We start from the raw sequence: 27,849 nt of genomic DNA, 5'->3' as shown, positions 1-27,849 counted from the left end.
TTTCTTGGACAATTGGAGATAAGTGAGGCAGTGGCAGCAGATACAGATCATCTTGCAGAACCAAGCAAAGTACATTAAAATGTAAAAGTGAAAAAAAAAGGTATCACTGATCTCATTCAAATGGCCTCCATATTGTGAAGAGTTGGGGTGAAATCAGGAAACAGCCAAATAGAAAAACCTGTCACATTTAAGGAAACCACCTATTAATTTCAAGTAGTTACATATTTCCTTCATAGATGCATAGACTCATTAAGTGTAATTCCAAAACACAGGAACTGCACTGGTAAGGTGGTTTAATCCGGCTTTTCAACTTTTCATTCACTCAGATCCCTCAAGTTCACCAAAGGCTTTCTTAGACCAAAGTGAGACCAAGGAATTCATTCCAGTGAAGTGCGCTGCAGAGATTGAAATAGAAGGAAGAAATTTTCAGGACTCTCCTGCTAGACTCACAGTTTTAGAGTAAGACTGGTCTCAGAGAGGTGAAGTGACATGCCTGAGATTGCACGAGTCAGGACCAGCCAGCTGTCAGTCCTAAGTCCCTAGACGCTCAGCCACAGCCTCCTGGCGACACCTTCATGCCCAGTGTATACAGGGCTACACGGTGTCTTCCCTTTTGCTTATGTTAGGGTCCAGGCTAGGCCACCCCAAAATGTGCCTCAACTGCACACTGATTATTCTGAATTAAAGTTATTTAAGAAATGACCAGTGCAAGAGGGACACCCTGACCTTCCTTTCTGTCTCCCTGAAAGCAGGAAATAAATCGCCCATATGAAAGGTGCCCTCCCTGCACCTGGAGGAAGAAGGGCACCTCATTGCCAGAGTTGGGGTATTGGGGACTATACAAACCAACCTTGTTACTTCTTTAATTTACCACCCTAAGCCCAAACTCTGTTCATAGATTCTTCACAGATTGAGCACCCAAAACCTACATTTCTTTGTCTTGTCAATTCTTCACAAATTTATTGTCTCTTTGTCTAAGGAGTATAAAAGCTGCCTGGTTTGGCCACTCCTTAGGTCTGATATTGCTGAGATCTCCATGCACATTAATTAAAATGTTTCTTTTTCTCTTGCTAATATGTCTCATGCCAATGTTATTATTAGTCCAACCACAAGAACTCAAGACCGGGTAGAGGGGGAAACTTCTCCTCCCCAGCACTTACTAACTTTACATGCTGGGAAGTGCTCACATTCACAGGAAAATTTCTGTAGACATTTGGATTCAGCTTTAGTTCGGTAAACCTGTGAATATCTCGCTTTAAGGGAGTAAGAGAGACGAATCAGAAGAAAATGATAAAGGTTTACATTAACTTGCCTTCCTAACATACCAATGAGGGGAAAGCAAACCTAACTTGGCACCGTATTGCTCAGAACGTAAGCATGCTTTACTAAGGGGCAGAGCATCATGCTGATAACTTGGACACATACTAAACACATCTGGAGAAATGATACAATGATCCAGTCCACGCACAGTGGAACTGATTTCTGGGGGAAATGGCAAGAGGTCACTAGGGGAAACTAGTTCAAACATGAGCGGTTAAATTGAAGTACAACCGGAGAGTAAAGAGAGCAGACAACAGAAAGAGCCCACAAACAGTTTCTAGGATCTTCTCTGATTATAACGGCACTGTGTTCATAAGAAAATGTCTAATAATATTTGATTTGACTAATTGTTTTCAACGGGCTACTTTCCCTGAGAGCTCTTCTGCTGGGCTCGCAAGTTTCCATTATTTACATGTGGCACAAAAAGGTGGCTATTGACAGTCTTCTTACAATGGCCCTGTGGTTGATGGAAAAACTGGCCGTCTGGGCTTATTCCAGGGCTTGTTCAACTCCTCTACAAACTGGTCATCAGACAGAAACAATGGGAGGAAAGAAGGATGAAACTGATAATACTTTGGACATCTTCAATGACATTCTAAACTTTAGTTGATGGAAATTCTTCTTGGAAAAAAAAAACCCCAAAAAACCAAAAGTAAATTAGCTGAGTAAATTAGCCCTTGAATTCCACAGCTTTAACATACAGTTTCTCAAATAATCAGGAGAAACATTAGACATTTTTTAAATCAGCAAATCCCAATAGTGATTAAATTTAATCCAAAAGTACTTTAAAGTGATGTTTCAATCCAATGTTGAAAGAATGGAAGTTAATGACAAAGCACACAAAGGTACTGTGTTTATAAATAATAATCACCAACTTGCCAAAAGGGAACATACGTATTTTAAAAACTACTCATCTTCTTTTCTAAAAAAAAATATTATCCATAACTTAAACTTTTTTTTTCTAAGATTTCTTAAAATATGCATATGATTAAAATTGAGAACCAAAACCACTTTTGAATTAAAATAAGCAATTATTAAAGAAGTTCAAATCTGTCCTTGGTTCTTGATTAAAAGCTTTAGGATGAGAACAACAGAATGAGGTAAGGTATGTGTGTGTGCGCGCGCACATGCGTGCGTGTGTGTGTGTGTGTTTTCCAGGTAAGGACCTCATCCTGAATCTCTCTGGATTCTGATCCTGAAAATTAATTGCCTGGTGGCAGAACTCCAGCAGCTCAATTACAGTCAAACCATGGTTTTGGTTTTTTTTTTTCCTGTTAATTAGACTTTCATAGTCTTTACTCTCTCAAAATACATTCAAAATAAGAGGGGGAAACAGTGAGGTACTTGACAATAAACAAGATTACCTCTTTTTATTTCTCACTATGAATATTTCATATAGTAACCATATCTTGTGTGAAAGAAAATAGGTCATGAGTTATGCTGAGGTCTAAGGATTATTTTAAAAGGTGATTAATTACCGATACACGGGGCACAACGAGACATCTTCACACTCTCGCTCTTCGAATAAGGTATCTGGGCATTCTTGGCCTCCGCTGGCTGCTTCTTGGATGATAATCCTGTATCGAGACTGTTTTATGGTGGCATTTCCTAAAGTAAAGGAAAAATAAAATTATAGTGCTCTTTTATGTGAAAGCAGAGAAAAATCCAGGGTGAGGGAGCAATTGAAAAAAGAAAAAAAAAAGAATAGAAGAAATAAGAGTAGGTGGGAAGGCTACCTGGGGAATGAGACTAACAAGCAAAGCCCAGGGATTAGGACTCAATCTCACTTCCGTGAGAAAGACACACCGCACTTAATAATTGTGATTTCAAACCTACGTGCTCTAACATGCAAAGATTGTTTCCCACTGTCTTAATATATTTTAATTCTTATTTTTTATTGAGGTGTAGTCGATTCACAGTGTTAGTTTCATGTGTACAGCAAAGCAATTCAGTTATACACATACACACATATATTTTTCAGATTCTTTTCCATTACACACAGCTCATTACAAGAAATTGAATATAGTTCCCTGGACTGTACAGTAGGTCCTTGTTGTTTATTTTACATATGGTAATGTGTATCTATTAATCCCACTGCCTTAATATATTTTAAATTAATCAGAGTCTATATTACCTATGCCATAAAAGTTCTGTGGCGTAGTCTGAGAGGCTCCAAAAAGCCAGTTTGATCTCAAAACAACAGCTCAGGGGCCTGAAGTTTAACTATTAGCAATTCTCCCCCTCAGGTAAGTCACTTTCTTCTTTAGGCTACTTTTTATTATGCAAACACTCTTATTAAAATTAATACATTAGTATCGTATTTATTTATGGGGATTAGTTTATTAAATGTCTCATTCCTCATAACCGGAGGTAATATGTGTCTAACTGGCATTTAGAGAAGAGGCACTACGATGAAGACAGGACAAAACGTTGCCTACTTGGTGATTTTGCTGAGCAGCACAAGTGTCAACAGGCACCTCAACCTAAGGACAGCTGGTGTTCACTTTAACACGGAGGCGGTTCACTTCATCATCTTAGATCCTCCTGAGTCAACAAGAACAACAGAAACCCACGATGGTGCTTTGCAACTATTTTAATCGTTATGCGTAAGATACTGCACTTGATACACAGATACAAATTCTGGAACTTACAACTACACAGAAAGAAGAGGTGGCAGACAGCTACACAACTAGTTATGAGACCCTACAGAGTGAGAATCGTTGGACAGTGGTGCAGTATTGGGAGAGGACAGAAGACAGCGTAATCACTTTTAACTCTGGAAACCAAAGACAGTTCCTGGAGAAGGCAGATTTTATTCTGGGACTTGAAGGCTGAATAGGGCGGTTTCTTTTTTTTTTTAAAGGCTGAAGCCATTTCAGGTCAAGGAAATAGTTTGAGAAAAGGCACTGAGATGGAAAGGTTTGTGGACTTCACAGAGAAAGACACCGCGTTCGGGGGCAGAGTTGTGTATAACGCTCGTGCCAGCGCACCTCTGGGGACTGGGGACGAGCTCAGAGAGGGCTGTAAAGAATGTGGAGAGGAAGAAGCATAGGAGAAAACTGAATTAGTTTTTAGTTTTGAGACACATAATGGACCTACCCATATGAAGAGGAAAATTTCCAGAAATCCAGCAAACTAAGTGGAGCAAAACAAAAGGGGAAAAAAGGGGCACTTTAATGAAAATTCTATATTCACACGGTTTTTAAACAATTTTTAGTGCAGAAAGACTTCCTACAGTGAGAATCAACTGACCTACAGCCCATTCCCTGTCCTCCTCCTCCCAGAACATTCTGAACTCTTTGTGCATTTAGTTCTTCTGTGGTTACCTCCAAATCGATAAATAATACGTTTATGTCATTTCTTCCTGATTTATTAACGTTCGACATTATCTATCGACCTTCTGCTATAATGGCTGAGTATTTATTTTGCACCACCTTTCAACGTTTTACAACTATATCACTATTTTTATGCCTCTCCTGGTTATTTACAGACTTTAAATAACCTGTATACATTTTTTCCATCCCACTCCTCACTCCCGCCCTCCATCCGACCAGCCACCATGGTTCTAAAGAGCCTTCCTGGGGAGACAAGCTTCCTCTTCTCTCACCACCCACTTCCTGCTCCCTGTGCCGCACCCTCAGTTTCTCCATCTTTCAGTCTTTGCCCACTGACTCTACCATAAATGAGTTGAGATCTCTCATCCACGGGCCTCTTCTTTTGTTTTTGACGAGGAATTGGGCTTCTAAAATTAATTTCTACCATTTTAATGTAATTATGAGAAGGGGAGACCAACCCACTTTTATAACCTTGAACTATGAGTTAAGGAGATCTTTTCCATCTGCTCCTTTTTTTTTTTTTCTGCCTTTCTTTAACCTGCTTTATACCCAGAGATCTGACCATATAAGATATTTATTAGTGGCAGCCTTGTCCATTGGCTTCTGGCTGGCTTTGGCCAAAGGTGTTTTGGGGCACACAATGGAAGGAAAAAAAGTTAACAAAGGAAGAGAGAGAGAGATTAGGGTATTTATTCCACCAGATTTCATCCTCGCAATCAACTCAAAGTTGGTTCCCTTGGTTCCCAAAGCCACAGTTTGTACCGAGTGCCACTGTCCTACAGCCACTTTCTCTGAGTTCTATTAACTGCTCCCATCTCTGTCAACTTTCAGGCTCCGGACCATCACTAGCCAGGCCCCACTGTTTGTTTACATTAACCCTGTCCACTCCTCTGTAACAGTTCCTTCATTAAATTTTCCCCAGTTACCCCATATGAGTGGCTACCTGTTTCCCACAGGGCATGCTTATAAAGTCAAAGGAGAGTTGCTACTATTTGACGGAGAGGAATGGTATAATCAGCCCCTTTCTAAATGTAGTTAAAGGCCCAGTAAGGAGTAGAGAAAAGAAAGCTAAATAGAAAAAAAAAGTGTAATTAAAACAGTTCTGCATAATAATATACAAGCTATCCTCATTTGGGTGGGGACATTGTGCCTTTAGGAAATTATGCCTTGAGGAAAACGTATCTTCCCCCACTTTCAGTTAATTCTAATTACATTGTACTTACTCTGATAATTATTGTTTATCCTTAGGATGTGTACATGAATGTGGGTTTCTGTGTGTGTGTGTGTGTGTGTGTGTGAGAGAGTGTGCTTTGTCCAAGTGTTAGGAGACCAGAAATAAAGATTGAAGACAATAAGAAAAATGAAAAGGTCGACTTTACCCCACCCTGAGAGAGAACAGGGATCAATGCCTCTCCCTTCACAAGGCATGCACAGACACACACACACACACACACACACACACACACGTGCACGCGTGCGCACACACACACACCCCACCACACACATAGAGGTATTTGCTTTATAGTGTAATTCCAGGTCAAATAATTCAAAGTTTGGGAAAAGGAGTTGCATTGATTATCATGTTCAGGTGAAGTTGAGAAGGCTGGATTCTACAGGCAAACAAACTTTTAGAATTGAGGTCAGGTTTTCCCAGAGAGAAAACTGGTTGGCACTGTATGGAAATAAAGAAATATTTATGTCTTTGAAGAGAGAGAAACAAGGAAGGATCGTAATATAGGTAAACACCACCAGATCTGTGAGATACCTGTTAAGAATTTCTCTTTCTAAGTGGTTATGCCTGTGTTTCTTTTTCCTTGAACATTGGAATCTCATGAATTTAGCATTCAGTTTTAAAGGATTTTTCCCCTCCCTATAAATGAAAGTACCTCAAATTATGAGCAAACTTACAGCAGTCAGTTATGCAGAACAGACATGATTTAGCTCATGTTATGGGAAATTCAAGGATAGGCAGTGTCTACACTTGGGATGAAGTCCATGGTCTTCTCACTCGACCTGTATTTTGAAGCCAGCACATGGGTAGCAGTTCGGTATCACTAGGACAATAATTCCATAAATCTGAGAGGTAACCAGCAACAAAAGAAATGGATGCCTCTGACAGCACCAGCATCATAATTTGAACTCAGACAAGAGAAGGTGAGCAAAAGGCCAAGTGGAAGCTCTCAGGAAGTGATGTCCAACAAAGCTTCCCTTTCCCCTGAATATACAAGAAGAAAATGATTTCTGGGAAGGAGATATGGACAGGCAAAGACAGTATTTTTGCAGGTGGAAAACACTCTATTAAATAAGTATGTAAAATATGTTAGAAATTCCAGAATTATCACTTTAATCTATGTCACATCCACTTCTTGGCATTATGCATACGCTATCTCATTATTACAACACTTTATGAGATTGGCTCTTATTACTATTGTTGTTATTATTATTATACCCATTTTGCAGATCAGAAAATAGAGGGTATAAGAGGAAAATAATTTCCACAAAGTCATCTAGCTAGGATTAAAACAGCAGCTAAATCGATATCAAAACCCATGATTTTTCCATAAAAGAGACTTTACAGTAAGATGAAGAGAAAGAAAGGGGCATTTCAGGGAGGAGTTCACATCAGCATCTCTGCTATTCCCAGCGGATACTGCTTCCTTCCTGCTGGCAGAAGGCCTCAATTGTCAATTAAAGCAATGTTTGTAGGGCTTTGTGAGTGAGGCTTCCGACCTCATTAGGTCTATGAAAAATAACAATAAATTAAAGTGCCTGTTTGCAAACAGAAACAACTGCTCAAGCATGATTATGGCTAATAAACAACTAGTCTAAATTCAATTTTAACTTATGCACATTTTATCATTAGTAAGTCATCAGACATAATTAAACTTAAGTTAATAATTGCAGTCCAAAGAAGTAACATTTAGCGAAGATGACAACTTAAAGATCAAGAGCCATATTTCACATGAGTGGATACAAACAGTGAGGGATATTTATAGACCCTCAGTGAAAGTCTGCACAAGACTTTCCCGGAAAGGTGGCAGCAAAGGTGGTGGAAATTAGCACATAAAGATCACCTCTGGGTGATTTATGGCCAGGTAAGCTGGGACACATTTCACTGAACTGAACAGTCATGGGTGTTGAGCCCTGACACCGGGGTTACTCAGTCAATGATTTGAAGTAAAGAATTGACCCCCTAAGTTTCTAATTGATTTGAAATGTGAGAATAGGGTAAAAGCAAGTACAGCAAGGGAGAGCATGGTGAATGTGAGCCCTGGGGGACAGGAAGGCAGGGTTGGAGACGGATGCGAGAGGGAAGGCTCCTAAAGGCACACGGATATGACAAGTAGGTGCAGGATGGGGACATACTGGTCACACACAGAAGTTACTCCAACACCAATCTGCAGAATTCTGATGGTAGGTTTATGCAAAGTGACCGCACTGGCTTTCCTCATTTCTCAAATGTCTCGGTTACTAACAGGTCTAATAGATTTCAGCCACCCATTCTCTCTTTTTTTTTCTGGTTTATTTTTTTTTAATTGAAGTGTAGTTGACTTACAATGTTAGTTGCCAGTGTACAGCAAAATCATTCAGTTATACACATACATAAATATATATTTTCTTTTCAGATTCTTTTCCAATATATGTTATTACAAGAAATTGAATACAGTTCCCTGTGCTAAACAGTAGGTCCTTGCTGTTTATCTATTTTATATACAGTAACGTGTGTCTGTTAATCCCAAACTCCTAATTTATCCTCCTGCCCCCCTTCCCCTTTGATAACCATAGCTTGTTTCGTATGTCCGTGAGCCTATTTTTGGTTTGTAAATAGAATTTGTATCACTTTTTTTAGATTCCACATATAAGTGATATCATATGAGATTTGTCTTTCTCTGTCTGACTTACTTCACGTAGTATGATAATCTCTAGGTCCATCCATGTTGCTGCAAATGGCTTTATTTAATTCTTTTTTTTTTTTACTCAGCCACCTATCTGCTTCAAGGCACCAACATCCTACCAGACTTTTCACCATGTAACTCTTAGTTCTCACCCGGTGCTCCTCCTTCCTCCCAACTTACAAGTCTAGTTCACCACTAAACAAACACAACCCAGATTCTGTTGATCATTCCTCTCTAATCCATCGATCCTGAAGCCAAAGGATGGCACCAGTGATATTTTAAGATTCATATCATGTAAAAAACCACACGTTAAATACTTCCTGGGGTTGAGCTGCAACGCTAGTGCTTACTAGATTTCACACAATCCCTTTAATCATGCTAAGCCTTAGTCTCCTTGGCTGTAAAACAGGCCAAATATACGTTTCTATTTCATATCATCGTTTTGAGGATTAAATGAGATACTGCATGAAAAGTATGTCCACACTGCCTGGGACAGGGAGTCTCCTCCAGCAGAGTAAGGATTCAAGAGAGAAGGTGAGAAGAAAGATTTTAAAAAATAGTAGGAGAAAAGCTTCATTAGTTGAGGCTCTTTCTAAATAAAAGAATAATGTGACAAAAATGGTCTTCCCTTCAGTGTTGGGTTTCATCTGTGTTCTGGGCATCTAAGAGTAGACCATGGGTGGCTTAAAATCATTCCATATCTCTAGTAAATTAAACTCGAGCTGCAATTAGCACCAGCCACCTTCTGGTATCATTGGAGAGGAACAGGTAGGGTCATTAAACATCCTGTTTCCTCAGGACAGTCCAGTTAACGCCTGTTTTCCCGGCTATAATATAAGAGCTCACCTACTCACTTTCAGAAAGTCCTCGGTTTGTATGAAAAATTACATGATCACTCAGAAAAAGACCATCACCCCCATGACTGCAAGAAACAAGCACATTTTGTATCTCACCTCAGCAGAAGGGTTGCATTTCGAATGTGTAGAAAAGGCAGGCTGCACTGCTGTTCTTAAAATTATCTATTTAATCTGATCATTGGGCCTTTTTATTTCTTGCCACAGAATTCTGCTTGAGATAGCAGTTCACACATCCAAAGAAAACTGTTTTGTGCCCTGAGCACACTTGCTTATGAATCTTTAAATTAAAAATGAAATGGAAAGAAAAAGATAGGGCTTACCTCAAAATAATCGACCAGAGCTACTTTCTATGTGTTCTTACGATAAACACATCACAAAGATGCTATACAACTAAAAAGAGCTGGCATTTAATCAAAGAGGAGCATGAATATGAGGAGAAAACAAGCTTCACTTGGCAAAAAATTCCACATGGTCATTAAGGAGTCTGTTTCTAAGTTAATGCTACAGACGGAGATCCCAGTATGATGTTAGGCAGCCTGAGTTTCTTCAACATTAAATCCCCTAAAATGTAGATTCTCTCTCCTGATTAATTATACACAAGAGAATATCCCCTTTCTAGTTTATTCACAATCATTTTTGAGATTTGGAGCTGATTTCCTTTGTAGAAAAAGTACAAAAACAGGATTCACCAGACCGACTATGTCCCACTTAAATTTGGAGAACCCAGACTCTGGGTTCTTAGAGGGAGGCACTGACCCATACAGTGCTGTCACCATTGATAAATACTTATCAGGTGGCTGCTATCCGGAGGAGACGCATGCAGTGCAGCGTGTTACACTGAAGCGTACATGCGTGCATTATTAAACCTCCCCAGCAAAGCAGAAGTGAAACACGATGGATGGAGAATAATGGGAGACGTTCTCCATAGTTTTACAGGCATTCAGAAATGATAATATAAACTTTGTATTTACTATCCAAAGGCCATCGATCCCATACGTCGTTCTCTCTTCGCTCAAGGAGAAATGGAAGGCTTAAGTGGTGAAAAATGCAAAGCCCTAGAAGAACCACGAGTAGGAAGTTTTCATATCCTTCCTTCCTCTTCATCTTGGTGTTCCCTGCAGAGAGCAGATACGTCAAGGGCTGTCTCCTCCCCCCAGTTCCCTCCCAGCTAGACCTCCAAGTCCTCCCAGATGAACACGGAGCCCATCCATATCCAGACGAAATTAAACACAATTGCAAAGCTCTTCTGCTAAACTTTCCAGGAGTGCTGAAAAAAAGGCTCCAGGATACCCATATATATCTTTCATTTTGAAATACTGCCTGAAAAAAAAATCTTCTACAGTCTTAACTTTTCATAATCGTCATTCACTTAGCCACACAGGCCAAGTTCAGCGGCTCGGGCAATAGACAAGACCCCTAGGGCTCAGATTTCGAATCCAGCTCATTATCAAACTGCTATACGACCGTGGGCAAAGCACTTAACCTTCTAGAGCTTCCATTTTCTTGCTTGTCCTACATGGGCAATAATGTCAAGCCAACTCACAGGACAGCTGTTAGGAATGAGATTTAAAGTGTTTTGCAAATTACAGATATATATACTGTACTTCATTCATGTAAGCCTTTACTATGGACTTTGAAAGAAGCAACTCACTTTCATATGTGCCACCTAGGATGACAGTTGAGCAAATAAGCATTTTTGTCCCTGTGGTAGGCACAACATACTCACTGAAGCCTACACAACAGTTAAATTTCTAGAGACCATCTCCAATTTCCTCTACTTCCTATTCTCAACCACTAATGCTCTTCAAACATTTCCAGTTTGGATAGCTAGCCTTACTGGCCTTTCCTCTCTTTAAATATCCCAACTAAGTCCCGCACAGCTAATCTTGCTGTCTCCTCAATCCACGTGGTCCTTCACCCTGACTCTGTATTAGAATCTCAGAGGGTACATGTACAGACTCCTAACGTCCCCCAACCCGAAGAATTTAAATCAGAATCTCTGGTGGGTGGGGCCCAAGCACGGATCTGTTTTAAAAATCTCCCAGGCAGGGAACCACTGACTTAGCACACTTAGAGCTAACATGTCATATTCATCCATATGTAAAACAGAAAAAGACAATGCAGCATGCTTAACCAAGCAACAGAAGCAAATGAGCACCCACTAATTTGTTACTGCTCTCAACACATTTTAAAAAACGCAGCCTGCCCTCAAGCTAAGTACATCGTAATGGGCATAAATGGAAATGTGTACTATAAAGGCGGACGGTTACCAACACTATCTAAAATGGTGCATTGCACTTGTCTTTTCTTGCTGCCAGTGCGTGAGGAAATGACAGGGATTTATTCCCCCCTCAACCTGACCCCTTTTCATTTTAGCAGATGAAATGTCTAGAGGCTGCCTGCTACAGCTCGCTGACATGTGGCACTCAGTCAGCATTAAGACTGAACTACACTGCCACGCCATACTGCACTGTGTGCAGATGGGTTTGAGAAGGAGGCACAGATGTCATCTAAGATGCAAGTTCAAGATCTTGTCATCATTATTAGTCATGAATCCAGAACTATATGTTAGAAAAATCCTTTTAAATAATACATGTCTCCCTATCCTGTTAATGTTTCATGCTTTCGTGGGCACGAAAGGACAATACTCATGCCCAGGATCGTGCTGACAGCTAGAGGACAGAAGGGCTTCTGGGTCAAGCTCATGGGCCATAGCAGAGTAAGGACTCAAGTTAGGGACAGAACCTTCAGGAGTGGAAACTTCTGCTAGAAAGTCCAGAATCTCAGATCCTCGTATCTTTTCACAAAGGAGTGAAGCACATCACTCGCCCATTTGCTGTCTGGAGCCTGCCATGTTCCAAATGGATCAGCACTCATCAACACTCAACCACAGAAATCCTGCTCTCTGCAACGTTCTGCAATGTCCCTTCCAGGATGTGTCTACATGTAAAGAAAGACTAGTTTACCTGAATGTAAGGTGTGTGGGGAATTGCTCAGATATTAATATCAGCTGTGATATTAAACTTTTTAGTTTGGGAATAAAGGTAGGAAAACTCAAAGGAAAATAACTCTGTGAAGGCAAACCAATTAAAATAAAGCTTTTCGTTTTCAACTCTAAATTTTAGCACAATCTAGACAAAGACTCTTAATTATCTCCTTTATGTATGAGGTTCATGTTATTACCCATCTTGCTGTCTTCATTATTTTGTCACTAGCTTTTGAAATTCCTCTTTTGGCTTCGAGTGGATGTAATAAAATGACTTTTCGAATCGGTGAATCTAGAATTCCAGGTTTGTGAACTTGGGAAAATTACTTATTTCCCGGGAAATAATTAGATCACCTTACTGAGGACTTTGACGACGAAGAATTAAGTAAAGGAATGTAAAGTAGTCATTCAGCATCTGGCATCTGGTAAGTATACAAAACTGCTAGCGGGCAGACAGGTTAGTGTGGGGAAGGGGGTAAGCGCATTCTTCTCCTCCTTTATCTAGATAACCCCTAAGCTTCCTTTGAGACTGATCAGAGGGTCCCCTCTTTCAAGAAGTCTTTCCCATCCCACCCTCAGCCAAGGAGCCCTCCCCTTATGCTTCCAAGCCTCCACCAGATCCACAGTGTATCCTACTGTCTTCTTGTCTCAGAAAGAGACAAGCAGAAATCTTCCAAACAGTGAGTCTCTCCAGGTCTTAGTACCAAGGAGACAACTAATGAATGACTGTTGACTAAATAAAAGGATGAATGAGTGAAAGTCCTGACTGCATGAACATACAAACACTGACCAAATACTTATTTTCTTAAATGGGGAGTTGGGAGAGATGAGTTTCCACCCATGAGGCAGGGTACACATCTGGTGAAACTCTGTTAGCATAGAAAAAAATAGATTGCTGGAGAAGTTTGTTTTTTAGTTCGATGTAAAATGTTTATCTTTTATAACTTTGGAAATTTTCAAACATATCAAATAAACCCAATGTATCCATCCATCAGCTTCAACAATTACATGGCCAAGCCTGTTTGACCTATACACACACCCACCCACTCACACTCAATTATTTCAAAGAACATTCAGATATCACATAATTTCATCTGTAAATATGTCAGGACAGGTTGATAAAAGATAAGGTTTGTTTTCTAAACATAACCATAGAAAGTATCATACATAGAAATACTACTACCAATTATCCTAAAATACTTATAAATACCCAATGGTCACTGGGTTACAATTTGGGTACCAATTGGCAATTGGGTTACAATTGGTTGCTATGTCCTACAGGATCCTCCTCCTTTTCTTCCTGTCTCCTTTGCAATTCTCGTTGGAATGCCTTTAAAACATTTCATAAATGCACTGCTAAAAATACAACACTAAGGAAAATTTTTGGAGCACTGGCTTTTGGAGAAATTTCTCCCTTGCTGGTGGTAAGATCCTGGCTTTTAATGAAGGCGGTAAATCAGGAAACAAGTGATAAAGCCTGTGGTCAGTGCACAGGGCCAGGTTTGGTCAGAGACACCCTCCCCTTCACACACACACACACACACACACACACACACACACACACACACACACACACACACGAAGCCTAACTCCCTTAGTGTGTGGACTAGAAAGTCACGTGATCTGACAGAGAGACAGAGTTGGGATGCTTGTCTATCTTGGCCTTCACTGCCAAAGGAATAAACAAAAAAATAAGAAGTCACCAGAGATTTCCTAATCACATGCCTTCTATTAATACATGGGTGCAGCTGGAATTTTCATTACTCCATCTAGTAGGATACCCAAGACATAACTGTTTATAAAAAGGAGTTCTTGATTACTCTGGAAGAGGAATTTGAAATTCTCAAAGGAGGAGACACTGTTTTAGAAATCGAGAATACATCAAAACACAAGAAAACACTATCCCTGCACTCATACACTTTACATTCTAACGGAGGCAGAAAGATAATTAAAAAATAGTATCAGCTATTTAGTGTTTTGTATGTCAATTAAATGCCGTGCAAAACCCCAAAACAAAACAGAAGAAAACAAAATGTAGAAGGGAGGGCTAGGGAATGCATGCATGTGGGGGGCGGGAGGGATGGGTGCAATAAACTTCAAAGCCTCAATGAGAAAGAATATTTGAACCAGAACATGAAGGAGGTCAGGGATCACCTACATAATAACCTGGGGAAGAGAATTCTAGGCAGAGCGAATAATATTTGTAAAAGGCCCAGAATCAAATTCTAGAAAGAGCATGGCTCACAAATCCCTGACAAGCGTGGCTAGATCATTGGGCACCCTGGGGTGCGTAGAGAAGACAGAAAAGGAGGTCAGTGTCTCCACGTGGGAAAAGTCGTTTGATTCCTATCTAATATCATACATATAATGAATTATTAAAGGCACAAGTCAACTTTTCCAAAGAAAAAGACAGGGTACAAGCTTTCTGTATTTAGGATAGGAAAAATATCTAAAAACACAAAAATAAAAATCATAAAGTAAATGATCAGTAAATTCAACTATGTTGAAATGGAGCATCTCTGCTCACTGAATGACAGACCTCACCCTGAATGGTAATGTTTGTACTATATGAAACAGCCAGATTCACGCTCCAGAATATAATCTCCAAAACAATAAGAAACAAGACCCAAGCACTTACAGTGTTTCAGTCACTTGCCAAGTGTTTTCCATGCATCAACCCAGTCCTCCTAACAATCCTAAAACCCAGTTACTCTCATCATTCCCATTTTGCAGGTCAGAGAACGGAGGCACAGAGAGCTTTTGTGCGTTGTCCAAGATGCCACTGAAGTGATAGAGAAGACTTGAAACCCAAGCAGTCTGGGTCCAGAGCATGTGTCCTCACCTGCTGCTCTGCTTTGCTGCCCGGCCCCCGACCCCGCCACTGCCTTGTTCCTATTTCTTCTGATCCTTGAATGCTCTCAGCCAAGTGTAAGAACTGCGATATACACAAAATGTTATGATAACTCACAGAGAAAAAAATGTGACAATGAGTGTGTATATGTCCATGAATAACTGAAAAATTGTGCTGAACACTGGAATTTGACACAACATTGTAAAATGATTATAAATCAATAAAAAAATGTTAAAAAAAAAAAAAAAAGAACTGCGATCCAATACAATGCTAATCCAATAATCTGGGTTAGTGTTTTAGCCACAGGATATGACAAGTGTTCCCAGGAAGCAAATGTCAAAGTTAGGATTCTGGCCCCTAGAGAAAGCCAATGAGGACAGAACCAGCATCCTGGGCATATGATCCGTGTGGGTTCACGCAGGCTCAGTAAGGCTCTGACTTAATGTTCTGTTGCAGCTTAAACATCCTGGTAATTTTTGAGCCAGGCACTCACATTTTCATTTTGCACTGGGCCCTGCAGATTATACTGCTGATCCTGATAAGAGCCGATGGTGATAACATGGTGAGTTAGTGAGAACCTCTTTGTCTTTGGGCTCATTTTACTCCTTGGACGCACACACCCTCAGAGAGGTGGCCAGGATGGGTTTGCTCCGTCCTGGATCCATTGTGCCCATTGCTTACTGTGTGTTTCTCTCTTTGCACTGAAATCCCTTGAGCCATAGAGAGGGTTTACATAATCACCCAGTTACGCGACCTCCACTGGATGGGCGGAGAACTCAGTACATACCAGGTCATGAAGACACGCTATGAAACAACGTCGACTTACAGAAATTTAGATGCTTACTTATAATTCACATTTACTTGTTTTCAAGAAAGCAGATTCTCTTCATTTCTTGGTCAGATAATTGAATAGCCTCATACTCGTTTCCACTGGTTTCCAGTGCTGTCTAACCTCATTATTTTCTGTACTATTTTTTTCCCATAAAACACAAGTCTGATACTATCACACCCATGCTGAAAATTTAAATTGTCTATCAGAATTCCAGATAATGTCCAAACTTCTCAGAGTGCATAATCTCTTCATGAGCTGGCTCCTTAGCGTGTCTCTCTAACCCTATTTCTTATCTCTCCCCCATATGCCTTGTGCATCCTAAGCATCACAGGCTGCCTGTAATTCGTTGAATTAAAACGGATACTCGCACCGCCAAGCCTCTTTACAAGCATGGCCTCCTCCATCTTTAAGATACTTGGACCCCATGTACTTGGAAACTCCTTTTCCACCAAATCCTGCCTCCTCTAACCACTTAGCTACAGCGAGACATCCTCCTTTGGCTGCTTAATACCCTGTGCACATTCCTGCTCTAGAAAGAATACACTTACACACTTGAATCCCCTAATGAAAAGCCCCTTGATTAAAGTAACCTCATCTTATTCATCTTAATGTTCCCAGCGGTCGGCACAAAATTCGGTACAGTAAGCCCTATGCAAAGCTCTACTCAATGACTGATACGTTCATCCATTGTCATCCCTTCAGTAACCATTTAGGCACTACTGCGTGGCAGCCACTATTCAGCACATCTAAAGACACAGTGCCAGTTACGTTCCAGCTGGGGGACTGGGCAGTGCCAAGAGGAAACCAGCACGGAGTGATAAGCAAGAAAGAGAAGGGGAAGGTGGTGACATCTTAAGGTGGTCAGAGAATGACTCTTTGAGGTGTGACATCTGAACAGAAAACAAAGCCCTGATCAAAAGGCACCCATTCAAAAGCCTGGGAGAAGAACAATTCTGGGAGGAGGAGCAGCAAGTAAAAAGTCTGAGCAAGACAGAACGAGCTTGGTTAGAATGGAGGCCAGCAGAGCTAGAGGAAAGGAAGAGAGACAGAGGGCAGCAGGACTGAATTCACAAGGTTGCTTGGCCAGAGACTGTCAGGAGGCAGCCGTCCTGATGGTTCCTGCCACGTGAGAGGAGACGCATTTCCTCCGTCTTCATCATCCCTGGACTCCACCGCCTCCCTCACTTGTGGTCCGGGAAGGACAAGTGACACCTAAATCACAACTTTGGGAGAAGGGAGTGGACATACTTTCCCTTCTTTATCTTCTCTTTCTCCAGGACACATCTGCTCAGAGGACACAACATATTCTGATCTGTTTGCAGCTATGCTCATTCAAGGTTTTAGGCGTCCAGCAAGGCCTGTGACCAGGTAGCTAAGTCTGTCTAATTCTGGGGGTTAGAATCAGCTGATATTTTGATCTCCCTCTGCTATAATGAACTCAATTGTCGCCAAATTTGGGTGGTGGGTGGGAAATGGGTAGGAAAAGACAGACTTCCTCAAAGTCCAAGACCCTGTGTGAGCTGGCTGGTCATATTATTTCAGATTCCATGCAATGTATTACAATATAAATTTACTAAACTCTGACTATTGTTCTGCTAGAAGAAAGTCTCTCTCTCTCCCTTTTCCCCCACACATACGCACACACACACCTAAGTATCTTCTGTGAAAAAATTAATTTTCACGGCTTTAGCTTGAGTACTCACGGATCTTACAACTTAGAAGAAACAAACTATGAAACAAAGGACAAACAGGGTGTGATCACACTGAGCTAGCCTCTTCTCGTAGGAAAAGAAAACTCGAGGAAGCAAGTTGTCTTATGATGCTCCACGTTATATTTATCCTAAGATAAGCATACAGAGTCTCAGAGAGGTTAACTGAATTTCAGAACACAGCTAAGAAGTGGCAACGCCAGGAGTCCACCATAAGGGTGTTAAGATTCTAAAGGTCACGCTCCTTCCACTACACATAAACAAATTAGAGAGAAGCTCAAGACAGAATAGAATTAAATGCTAAATGGGATGCAATCAAGCATATCAGCTTCAAAAGTGTTGGAGTCATTCAGCAGTGGCAGAGGTGTCGTTGGCTCAAGCTAGAAATGAACATGGACTTTCATTTGCTTTTCCAGATTAAAGAAGTTATTAATCAAAAAAAAAAAAGAACCTTGTCACTGCATTCATGCAGTCTACACTCCTACTTTCGTTACCATCTATAAGGTCTCTAAATAAAGTTATGATAAGGGTACTTTAGGTGTCAGAGCAAATGAAATTTAACTTGGAAAGATCTCAAATAACAGAGAATCTGTCATTCTTAGCATACTTATTTTGGGATATTTTCTTCCTTATCAATGAAAATAAGTCATTCAACAGCTGCTCTCTGAACCATCTCCATGTAGTAACTTAATTTTGAAGGAACTTCAAGAGATTAGCAGGATATCCAGTGACGATCTTTCTATTAGGGAGCACTTATAAAGTTGTTTATCTAAGCTGTCAGCAATCTACTTCATTTTCAGCATGGATTTTAATATCTTTCTGATTTGCTACCATACATAAATTATCTGATGTTCTTATAAAACCTGTAGTTCCAAAGTGACATATTAAGATCCCAACATGTAACACCACCTCTAACCCAAAGCTTTGTTTTAGTAACACAAATTAAATAGTTTATAAATCCACCATCATATTAACTAATCCAATGCATCAGAAACTTCCTGAAACCACTCTCTGATTTAAAATCACATTAAAATTGGAGCAATGCCAAGGAAGTGAAAAGGAATTAATTTCTTCTTTTTAATTGCAGAAAATTATTTAATAAACCTAAAGTAACACCCCAGCTAAATCAAAACTAATTTATTCTATGTCTTTGTAGAAAGTACACTGAAAAGCTAAAAGTAAACCCCTAATTAGAATGAGTACCTTGGTTTTTGAAAGGCAACTCATTCACCTCTATAAGCAAATAAGGATTATAGTATGTCACACTGTATTGCATGCAGAGAATTCTAGAGATAGGAGAAAGAAACCAGCCAGAAGTAGAAACATTTTGAAAAGAAAGCATTCACATTCAAAGAAACTTAGATTTTTGCCACCAAGACTAAGAATAAATCATTAGAACTATCCATGTGAGTCACAGGGTTTATTTATGCTAATGTGGCCTGACTGTTGAATGAGGCAGATTAACAGTGCTTTAAAGCAACTTTTAGATGCAAACTAGAAGGGAAAACAGTGGATTTTAGGTGTAAGAGACAGAACCCCATGCATCAAATCTACATTTGTTTATTTTGATTGCTTGTTTATTTATTTGACTTTTTTAAGACAGCCAAGACAATATTGTTCATGATAGATTTCTGTTTTTTTGGGGGGAGGGGGTTGCAGAAGAGGCAATTTGATTTATTTATTTATTATTATTATTTTTTTAATGGAGGTACTGGGGATTGAACCCAGAACCTCGTGCATGCTAAGCATGTGCTCTACCACTTGAGCTATACCCTCTCCCCTATGACAGACTATTGACAGGAATGACAGCACAGGCATTTTGATACAAATTTCGGTGCACACAGACTCCATTTTTTGTTTGAAGTAAAACCTCTGGCCCAGATCACGCACAGGGTGACTGCCTTCTCCTTCTTCCGAGTGTCTGTTCTACCTGAAGTGTCACTCCACTGCCTTCCTATTCCCTGGAGCTTCATTTCCCTCTTCTATCTTTCTGTTTAATTGACAATAGCTCTCTTCCTAAACCTAAGCTCTTGTGGTGGAAGGATCCTGGCAGCTTCCACCACACCTCTGCCTATAGTTCAGCACCTTGACGGACTGATGGGAACAGAGGGAGGAAGGTCAGGTTCTGAGTTCTCTCCCAGATTGCTGAGCAAGGGTGTCCTGGAGAGGTCAAGAGCCACTGCCCTGACCAGAGGGGAAGGCCCCCGTAGTCAGTTCCTGCTGCTTTCTGCACCACTGTCCATCACCTCCAGATGGGTCCTGACCTGAGGGGCTGATCCCCGGGCTGCTGAGTGACTGAAGGACCTGACACAAACCTGGCCACCAGACTCCTACTTGGTAAGTTGAATATAGATCCCCGAAGGAAAGGAAGTTTCTGTCGGTGTTGGGTTCTTGACGTAAAAAGTTTGTAGGTTTCGGGCTAGACAGCCATTGCTGGGCCCCGCTTCTGCTAGTTGTAAGAGCAGAGATTCAAAGGAAGCCCGTTAGGAGGGGCGGGGGCAGCAGGTGCACAGAGGGAAGCAGAGATGGGAGGAACCACACTGGCTCTGAGAGCCAGAGGGAGAAGCCTCAGTTTCTGCTTGCCTTTCTAGCTCCCATATGCCTGCAAACTGTCTTTTTCTTATTTTTGGACATCTGTGAGATTTCCTGCTATAACCTCCCAACAAGCCCCTTTTTACTTAATGTAGCTTTGTAAGCTTTGTAAAAAGACCTTTGATCCTTAAAAGCCAAAACAGACTTGGTTAGAACAATGTAACAGACACACGTTATACATTTCTCAAAGAATCCATTGGCCCATCATTAAATTAAAGTTTTCTACAGTTCAGTGGTTCTCAAACTTTAATGTGTCTTAGAATTACTAAGGCAATTTGTTTAAAAACGCAGATTTGGAGGCTCTGATCCTGACTTCAAAATCAGAATCTCTTAGGGTTTTAACAAGCATCCCAGTTAATTCTGAGCTGGAAGTCTATGGGCCACACATTCAGAAAATTGCTTAAACTAGTCTAAGTTTTACCCTTGGGTCAATCTAGGCCACTGAAAAACTGCATGTGACCAGAATTTTGGATTTCAACATTATACCCTTTAATTGTATATTAAAAACTCCAGGAAACCCGTCATTGCATTCGCTACAGATGCACGGCCTCAGTTGTGAGTGCTGTTGCAATGTGGAGCTCTGGTAGGAACTGCCTTTCAGAAATTAACAACAGAATAGTCTTTGTTTCCCATACGATACTTATACGACTTCACTGAAATATTAATAACCAAACAAACTGGATGAATGAATGAATGAATGAAAGCGATGGAATGTGTTTCCCTTTTAACCACATTTGCCAGGAAACCAGAGACAAATGTGAATCTCTAAGTCCCACATCTTCTACTGCCAGCGTCATAGTGTGATGTGGAGGAAATTTAGTTGTAAAGGCAGATCCTCTTCCCTTTCAGCAGTTTGTTAGGTGTGCTTAAGCAAGTAGGTTCTAATTGGCATCCATTTGTCTTACACAACTTCACTGAATTCTATTCTGTCTAAAGTTCATTACTAGGCACTTCAGGGAATGAAAACTGAAAAGGTGTTAGCCCTCCAGGACTTTGTGTTTCTACAGAGAGACACAAAACACATTAACCAATAGCTAGACTGCAAGCCATTCAGAAAGGGTTATGAGACTCTAGAGTGAGAAGTGGTTATTTCTAGCAGGAGGATCAGGATCAGCTCTGCGGAGGAGGCAAGGATTTTACATCTAGTAAGATGGGCACCCAGCAATGATGAGGAGAAAGACATTCCAGACAGAGAGGAATTCTGATTCTGCCTTCCTACCTTTTCTCCTAGCTCCCTGAATTCCACATAGCACATATTGTATTTGGTAACTGTAGATTCATTAAGGCAATTCTGTGTTCAATGCCTCTGTCTTCCTCCACTGGCCAGCATTCGCCACTATGGAGGGCTGAGTGTGTTCCCCACCACTCTGCACATATACACACGGTACCCAGCACAGTGCCTGGAACACAGTGTGTTCAGCAAATATTAAACTGCTGAAGGAGTGGTTAAGAGCCTAGGATTCCACGTGCTTTTGACGTTCATTAGTTTTGCAACCTTGGGACCCAGAGCTAAGCCTCTATTTCCTTGTATGTAAGATGAGATTATATAGTCCTTTTCAAATAGAGTTAACAATTAAATAGGACAACACATGTCAATAAATTATAGACTGCTTCCGTGTCAACCACTGTATGGAATAATATTTGCTCTGAAGTGGGGGGGGGGGTAGGTAACAGCAATTAAAGTTCCGCCCTCTGAGCGCCAGGTCTCCTTATAACCCAACAGTGCTCTTGCACGTCTGAATGGTCATCAGGTTATCATGAAATGTTCTAAATTTCCTTTCTTTTTGCCAAATCTGATTTCTTGGCCAAATCAAAGCCACCTCATACTGGGTTTAATAGAGATGGGCAGAAGGTGCCAACTTTAAAGGGGAAAAAAAACCACATGGAAGGAAAACATTAAAAGAAATTAAGAGAATTTAATCTTTTTTTTTGTCCTATGTATGAATTGAGGGCAAGTATCTTTTACAAATTTTATCAACAGAAGCCCTCAGTTTGGGAGAGGTATGGGTGAGAACTGTAATTTCTACCAGCCCAAGTGTTTGTCATTTCTCCCACTAAATTTTCAGGAATATTTATTGAGTACTGAGGCAATGTGGTGATCTATGGGCTCTAAATCATACACTAAAGGGGGCCCATCCCCCCAGTGGAGCTTATGAAAACAAAGGCACCAGTCCTCTGCATATTAGGCTGTGCTTGGGACGAATATGTGAGATACACATCTTATTTTATTTAGTTTTTTTTTTTTGAACACCTGGTAATAAAAATCATCCAAAATTTATAGAGGTTGTAACTTAAATTTAGATTAAGTCACTTTCTCAAGGAAAGTCACTAGATCATTATATCGCCTTCAACACTATTTGGGGGGCTGGTGTTCCAGGCCCCAAATCCTGATACTCAAACACATTAGACTCTCCAGTATTTGGATGTAAACTATACTCCACTTCCACTTCCTAGGTGGACAAAAGTACAGATGGGCCTGCGTGGAGAAGGAGGGGTCCACATGTCCTTGAAAGAGTTAAGTACAGAGAGAGGCTGATGCCAGTCTGCCTTTGAGTGGGAGAAATTCTGAAATCCAGAATAAGTGATTTTGAACCGATCTGACATTCTGAATGACCAATACCTTTTCCCCTAATTGGCCTGGATGTGCTGAACAATCTGTTAATGCTTTGGCTTCACCTAAACGGAAGCAAGACCTTTCGGAGTTAGAACTGGTCGTGCAAAAGAAGTGGGTTTCATTTACTCATTCATTCAACGACAATTACTGAATGTCCATTACGTGCCAGACGTGGTGCTAAGCACTAGATGTTCATTAGTGAAAGCAGAAGATCTCTGCCCTCTAGACTCCGCAATCTGTTCAAGAAAAATACACACACGGAAACCAGTGTCGTAAGACCAGTACGTCGACAACTAGCAACTGCAAGATACCAACATAATAGAGGACAAGTTCCCTGACCTTAAGGCTCTTAAATCATCACCATCATCATCTTAACGTAATAATAATGTCCTTGTACTTGGCATCCTGCCATGTGTCCCATTCTCACTGAATCCTTATAATAACACTATGAATCGGTGCTGATACTAGCCATTTTAAAAAGAAGGAGGAAACTGAAACACAACATTTAAAGTGAGTCTCAAGGGACTTGTATGGCAAAGACGGGATCTGCACCGAGGAAGTCTCGCTTGAGATTCCATGCTCTGCATCACGACAGCACACCACTCGGACATTAAAAAAACATTGTCGTCTTTGATACTGGAAGCTCAAGATGTAACTCCAGAACCTTTGACGCAGGAGCAAAGGATCCCACCAGATGAAGTTTCCTACCAGTTCTCAGTAGCAGCTTGCCTTTGGCCTTCCTGTTACCCTGCCCCTTAGAGATGAAAGTTAAAGGAACTCGATCAGCCTTAAATGATTAAGACTGACAAATAATTCATCATTAGCTCCATGGTTTCTAGCAATTTACAGGAAGAACTATTTTGAATATACCACATTTTATCTAATAAAGTGTCTAATAACCTTTCCTCTTTACGTATTTTTCCCTTCTAGGGAAGTGGTATACACATCTGGGAACCATTACAAAGTTATCCACTGGCAATGAAAAGGGGGATAAGGGTATACAAACAAACCATGAGTGATCACGAATTGATGATAATTTTTACTTGGTGATGGTTACATAGGAGTGTGCTCTGTTAATCATTAATATTTTTATATTAGTATTGTAGTATTTGATCTATGCTTGGAATTTGTATTATTAAACCTTGACAATATAAAGTGAGCCTCTTTAAAGACAGCCTGACAGAAATCTTGGAAAGTCAGTACTCATTTGTGACTTTAAAGTAAAAACACTAGATGTCATAGTTATGAGATCAGCAGCCAAGATAATTAATTTCCAATACTAACGAGGCAAACAATTATCAGCAATCTCCTAGAGGAGGCTAAAATGCACGTCAAGATATCTTGTAAATTATGAAGCACTAAATGAGTGTTTCTCTTGCCTGCCCACTTCTAAGAGTCACTTCTGGCGAGTTTTAATATTGCAAATGTCCCTCCAACATGAAGAGACTCTAACATGGGATGAGGTGAGTCTGGGACATCTGTGCGCTGAAAAAACTCCATAAGTCTGAGAACCTCTTCAATAAACAAACTGTTGCCATTATTAAGCAAACAACACTGGATATTTATGCAGGCATCTGACTTACAGGTTGAAGGAAGATTAGAGAAAATAGCAAGAACATCACCAAAAAATGGTTCTTGGCCATTTGGCTGATTTCTTACTGGGACTTACAAATTGGAGAGTCCACCACAGGGCCACAGCTGGAAAGTTATCTGATTTGCTTAGAGGAATGTGGGTCTACCATTAATCCTTTAAAGAGAGACTCACATGAAGAGGAGTAAGAAGACAGAAAGCTGGCTACTAGCTAGAGACTATTCATGGCTTGAGAACACTTTTAAGAGGTAAGGATTTTGATTATGAACCCAGCCAGGACCAAATAAAACCTGATACAACTCATCCATTGCTAAGACACAAGTCACTCCTGGTACACTCTGCCCCTGGGAACCACCTTGGCTTTTTGAGAGCTCTAGAATGGATGGTTTTGGATTCACATAATCAAGTGATTCCCTGATCATAACAAAACACTATTAAGTCATAATGCCTTGGAGGAGGACCCACTGGGGATTAAGAACGCAAACTCATCTCAACTTTGATAAATCAACCCAGAACCACAGCTGCGGAAAGAGTTCCTCCCTTCTCTTTAGTGGTGGGGGGGGGGGGGGCACCTGCTCAGGCCCACCCTTCTCTTGATCTCTCAGTCTGGGTTAAACCACTTCCCTCCACCCCACACCCCACCCTACCTGGGTCCCCACCTGCTGGTCTGCCCCTAGTCCATGCTTTTCACTTTGTAACTTTGACAATGCCATTGCCTTGTTCAAAAATGTCTAACTAACCCCACCCCGACCTGGAGCTTTGTAAGCTACACACAGTTGTCACCTGGGATCCTGGAGAAACGTATAATGCCAGGTTCTGTCCAGGCCTACTGACTTAGAACCTGCATTTTAATAAGATCCCCAGGGGACTTGTAGCAGCATTTAAATATGAGAAGTACTGCTTTAAAACGCTATTTCCCAAAGTATCTTTTGAAGGACAGTCTCAAAAACAGAGAATCAACTGCCTGGATTCAAAGCCACACTTTTCTCCCTCATTAGAGGACATCTGTCCATTCAAAAATACTGAGTGACAGCTCTGCCCCATGCTATCCTGGGCTTACAGGACTTAGTGATAAAGATCACACAAGTGGTCCCCGCATTCGTGCACTTACAATCTAGGAAAGGCGGCATTAACAAGGGAGGATGTGTACAGGAGTGTCAGAAAGGGGGTGTGTAGGACGCTGTGGAATGACCCAGTCAGTGAGGCGACTAGGGGAGGAGGGTGAGCGTAGTCTGAAAGTTGAGCACAATGTTCCTGGGGAAAGGCTGCTACAGCAGGTCCCTGCGGACGTACAGGTCGAGGGCACAGGAACGAGGGGCAACTTAACACAGCCAGACTCACACCAGGCAGGTGCAAAGGCTTGCCAGGTGCCTACCCCATGCAGGGCAGTGAGTGCTCTAAGAATTTCCCTTATGCATAGGTGTGGTTATTAACCCTGTTTTACAGATAAGGAAACTGAGGCACAGAGAGATCAAGTAATGCATCCACTGTCACACAGCAAACCTTGGAGCCAAACCGTGGCTGTTTGGCTCCAGTGTCTGTGTTCTTAGCCATCACACTCTACAATGCTGGAGCAAGAAGCTGAAAAACAGGCTGTATGTCCAGAGTTCAAGCAGTGTTTGCTCGTGGATCTATGATCCACTTTTGTTTTAAGGGGGGGAGTACATCCCCCTTCAGGGACGGCTTCTTACAACACACATTTTGGGAAACAGCCCACAGTTGCTTAACCTGAATTTCTAGCCATGGAGCCCAAAGTCTGCATTTTAACAACGCTTCCACATGATTCAGAAGCAATAAAGCCTGAAAACCATAGGATTAGAGCTACCATTTCCTCCAATAATCTCCTCCCTCTCATAGTCTCCCCTAATGAACCCATACTTATTTAATAATATATTGGTCCCCGAGTATAAACTAGACATGCGGGTGAATAGGATGGAAGCAGAAGACTGGAAGAAATCTAAAAATTGAATCTACGCTCCACCAGGTCCCCTGACTGCCAGGGTGTGAAGAGAATCATCTAGGTTTGAAAAACTGGAGGCAAAAAGAGACCACAGAGGCTTAGAACTATTTTCACTACAATGCCGACCATTTAAATAACTAATTGAATCTCTGGAAATGGGAGTAAGATCTAAAACTGCTGGAAGAGCAATTATCTCACATGGCCTGTGATCCCTCCATCCTTAGGCGGCACTGGACGGAGATGCTCACACGGCAGAGGGAATTTTCCTGAATGTAGATGCATACAACAGCAGTAGCTGAAGTAATCTCTGGCCACTGGGGCACACGGGCTCAACAAAACTAATACGCCTCCTTCGGTGTCGGGGGACCCTGACAGCTCTAACACCAATATCTGGCTGCCAGCATGGGTATTCTTTTTAATTCAGTCCTTTCCTCTCTTAAAACCATTTAACAGAGGCATTATGCTAATCCCCTATGAGGAAGAAACGAAGAGAAATAGCTGAACTTCAATAAACCTCTATTAGCATAGATTATTTGATCTTCTTGCATTTTTCCAATATATATCTTTAAGAGCTTGAATGTTTTTCAGATATGTGACTACAAAAATTTCAAAAGCCAACCTCCTCCTTCAAATGGTTCAGAATAGAGATCATAGCTTTTCCATCCTACTCTGTCTGGAAATGACCTTCCCCAGGCGACTCAACAAATCCTGTTCCTCCAGCTCAATTACTCTGAATTTTCATTCAGGAAAATAAGTGCTGGAGGTTTTCCAGAAGAGACTGCTGTTTCCACCCCTCAAAAGATCAGATAAACATTCCACTGTATTGTCAAAGCTCTTCTATATTCAGTACATTTATTTCTGATTCCATCCACAAGCAAAGTTTACTGGATGCTATTATGTTAATTCTAGGGCAGAGGGTCATTTAAGAAGAGGAAATGGCACAGTTAGAAAACCTTCATCCAGGCACCCCCCAACACCATTGCAATCTAAGACACTGATTGATGATAATCTTCAAAAGCGGTCACTACCAGCACCCCCCGCCCCCGTCCATCAATGAGAAGGGCTTTGAAGCAGCAGGCAGGTCTATGCCAATGCTGGCCACATTGTCATGTCACTCCCATGAAGATGTGTGAGTCAGAAAGCCTTTGGGGGATCCTAGAAGCACAGCGCCAGAATTTTCCAAGGAGAGGAGTTAAGTGCTCTCGATCTCTGGGATGGGTTCTCTCTTCAAAGAGCCGCATGCTTTCCTCTCCTGGAGATCTTCCAGGGGGCTAGTGCAGCGATGCACTGAGAGCCACGCCCTGCC

General features: G+C 41.1%; 1 protein-coding gene across 1 annotated transcript in view; it reads right to left on the bottom strand.

Annotated features, from left to right (window-relative positions):
* THSD7B (thrombospondin type 1 domain containing 7B) overlaps window positions 1-27,849 on the bottom strand; it is a 763,775-nt gene that overhangs the window by 313,459 nt on the left and 422,467 nt on the right. The window contains exon 11 of the mRNA XM_074363581.1: window positions 2,799-2,928. Coding sequence (XP_074219682.1) covers window positions 2,799-2,928 — 130 coding nt within the window. The remainder of the gene's footprint in view (window positions 1-2,798; window positions 2,929-27,849) is intronic.

This window comes from Camelus bactrianus, chromosome 5, assembly GCF_048773025.1.
Source record: "Camelus bactrianus isolate YW-2024 breed Bactrian camel chromosome 5, ASM4877302v1, whole genome shotgun sequence".
Lineage (NCBI taxonomy): Eukaryota > Metazoa > Chordata > Mammalia > Artiodactyla > Camelidae > Camelus > Camelus bactrianus.
The sequence above is the reverse complement of the archived record's forward strand: the minus strand, read 5'-3'. Positions and strand labels throughout refer to the sequence as shown.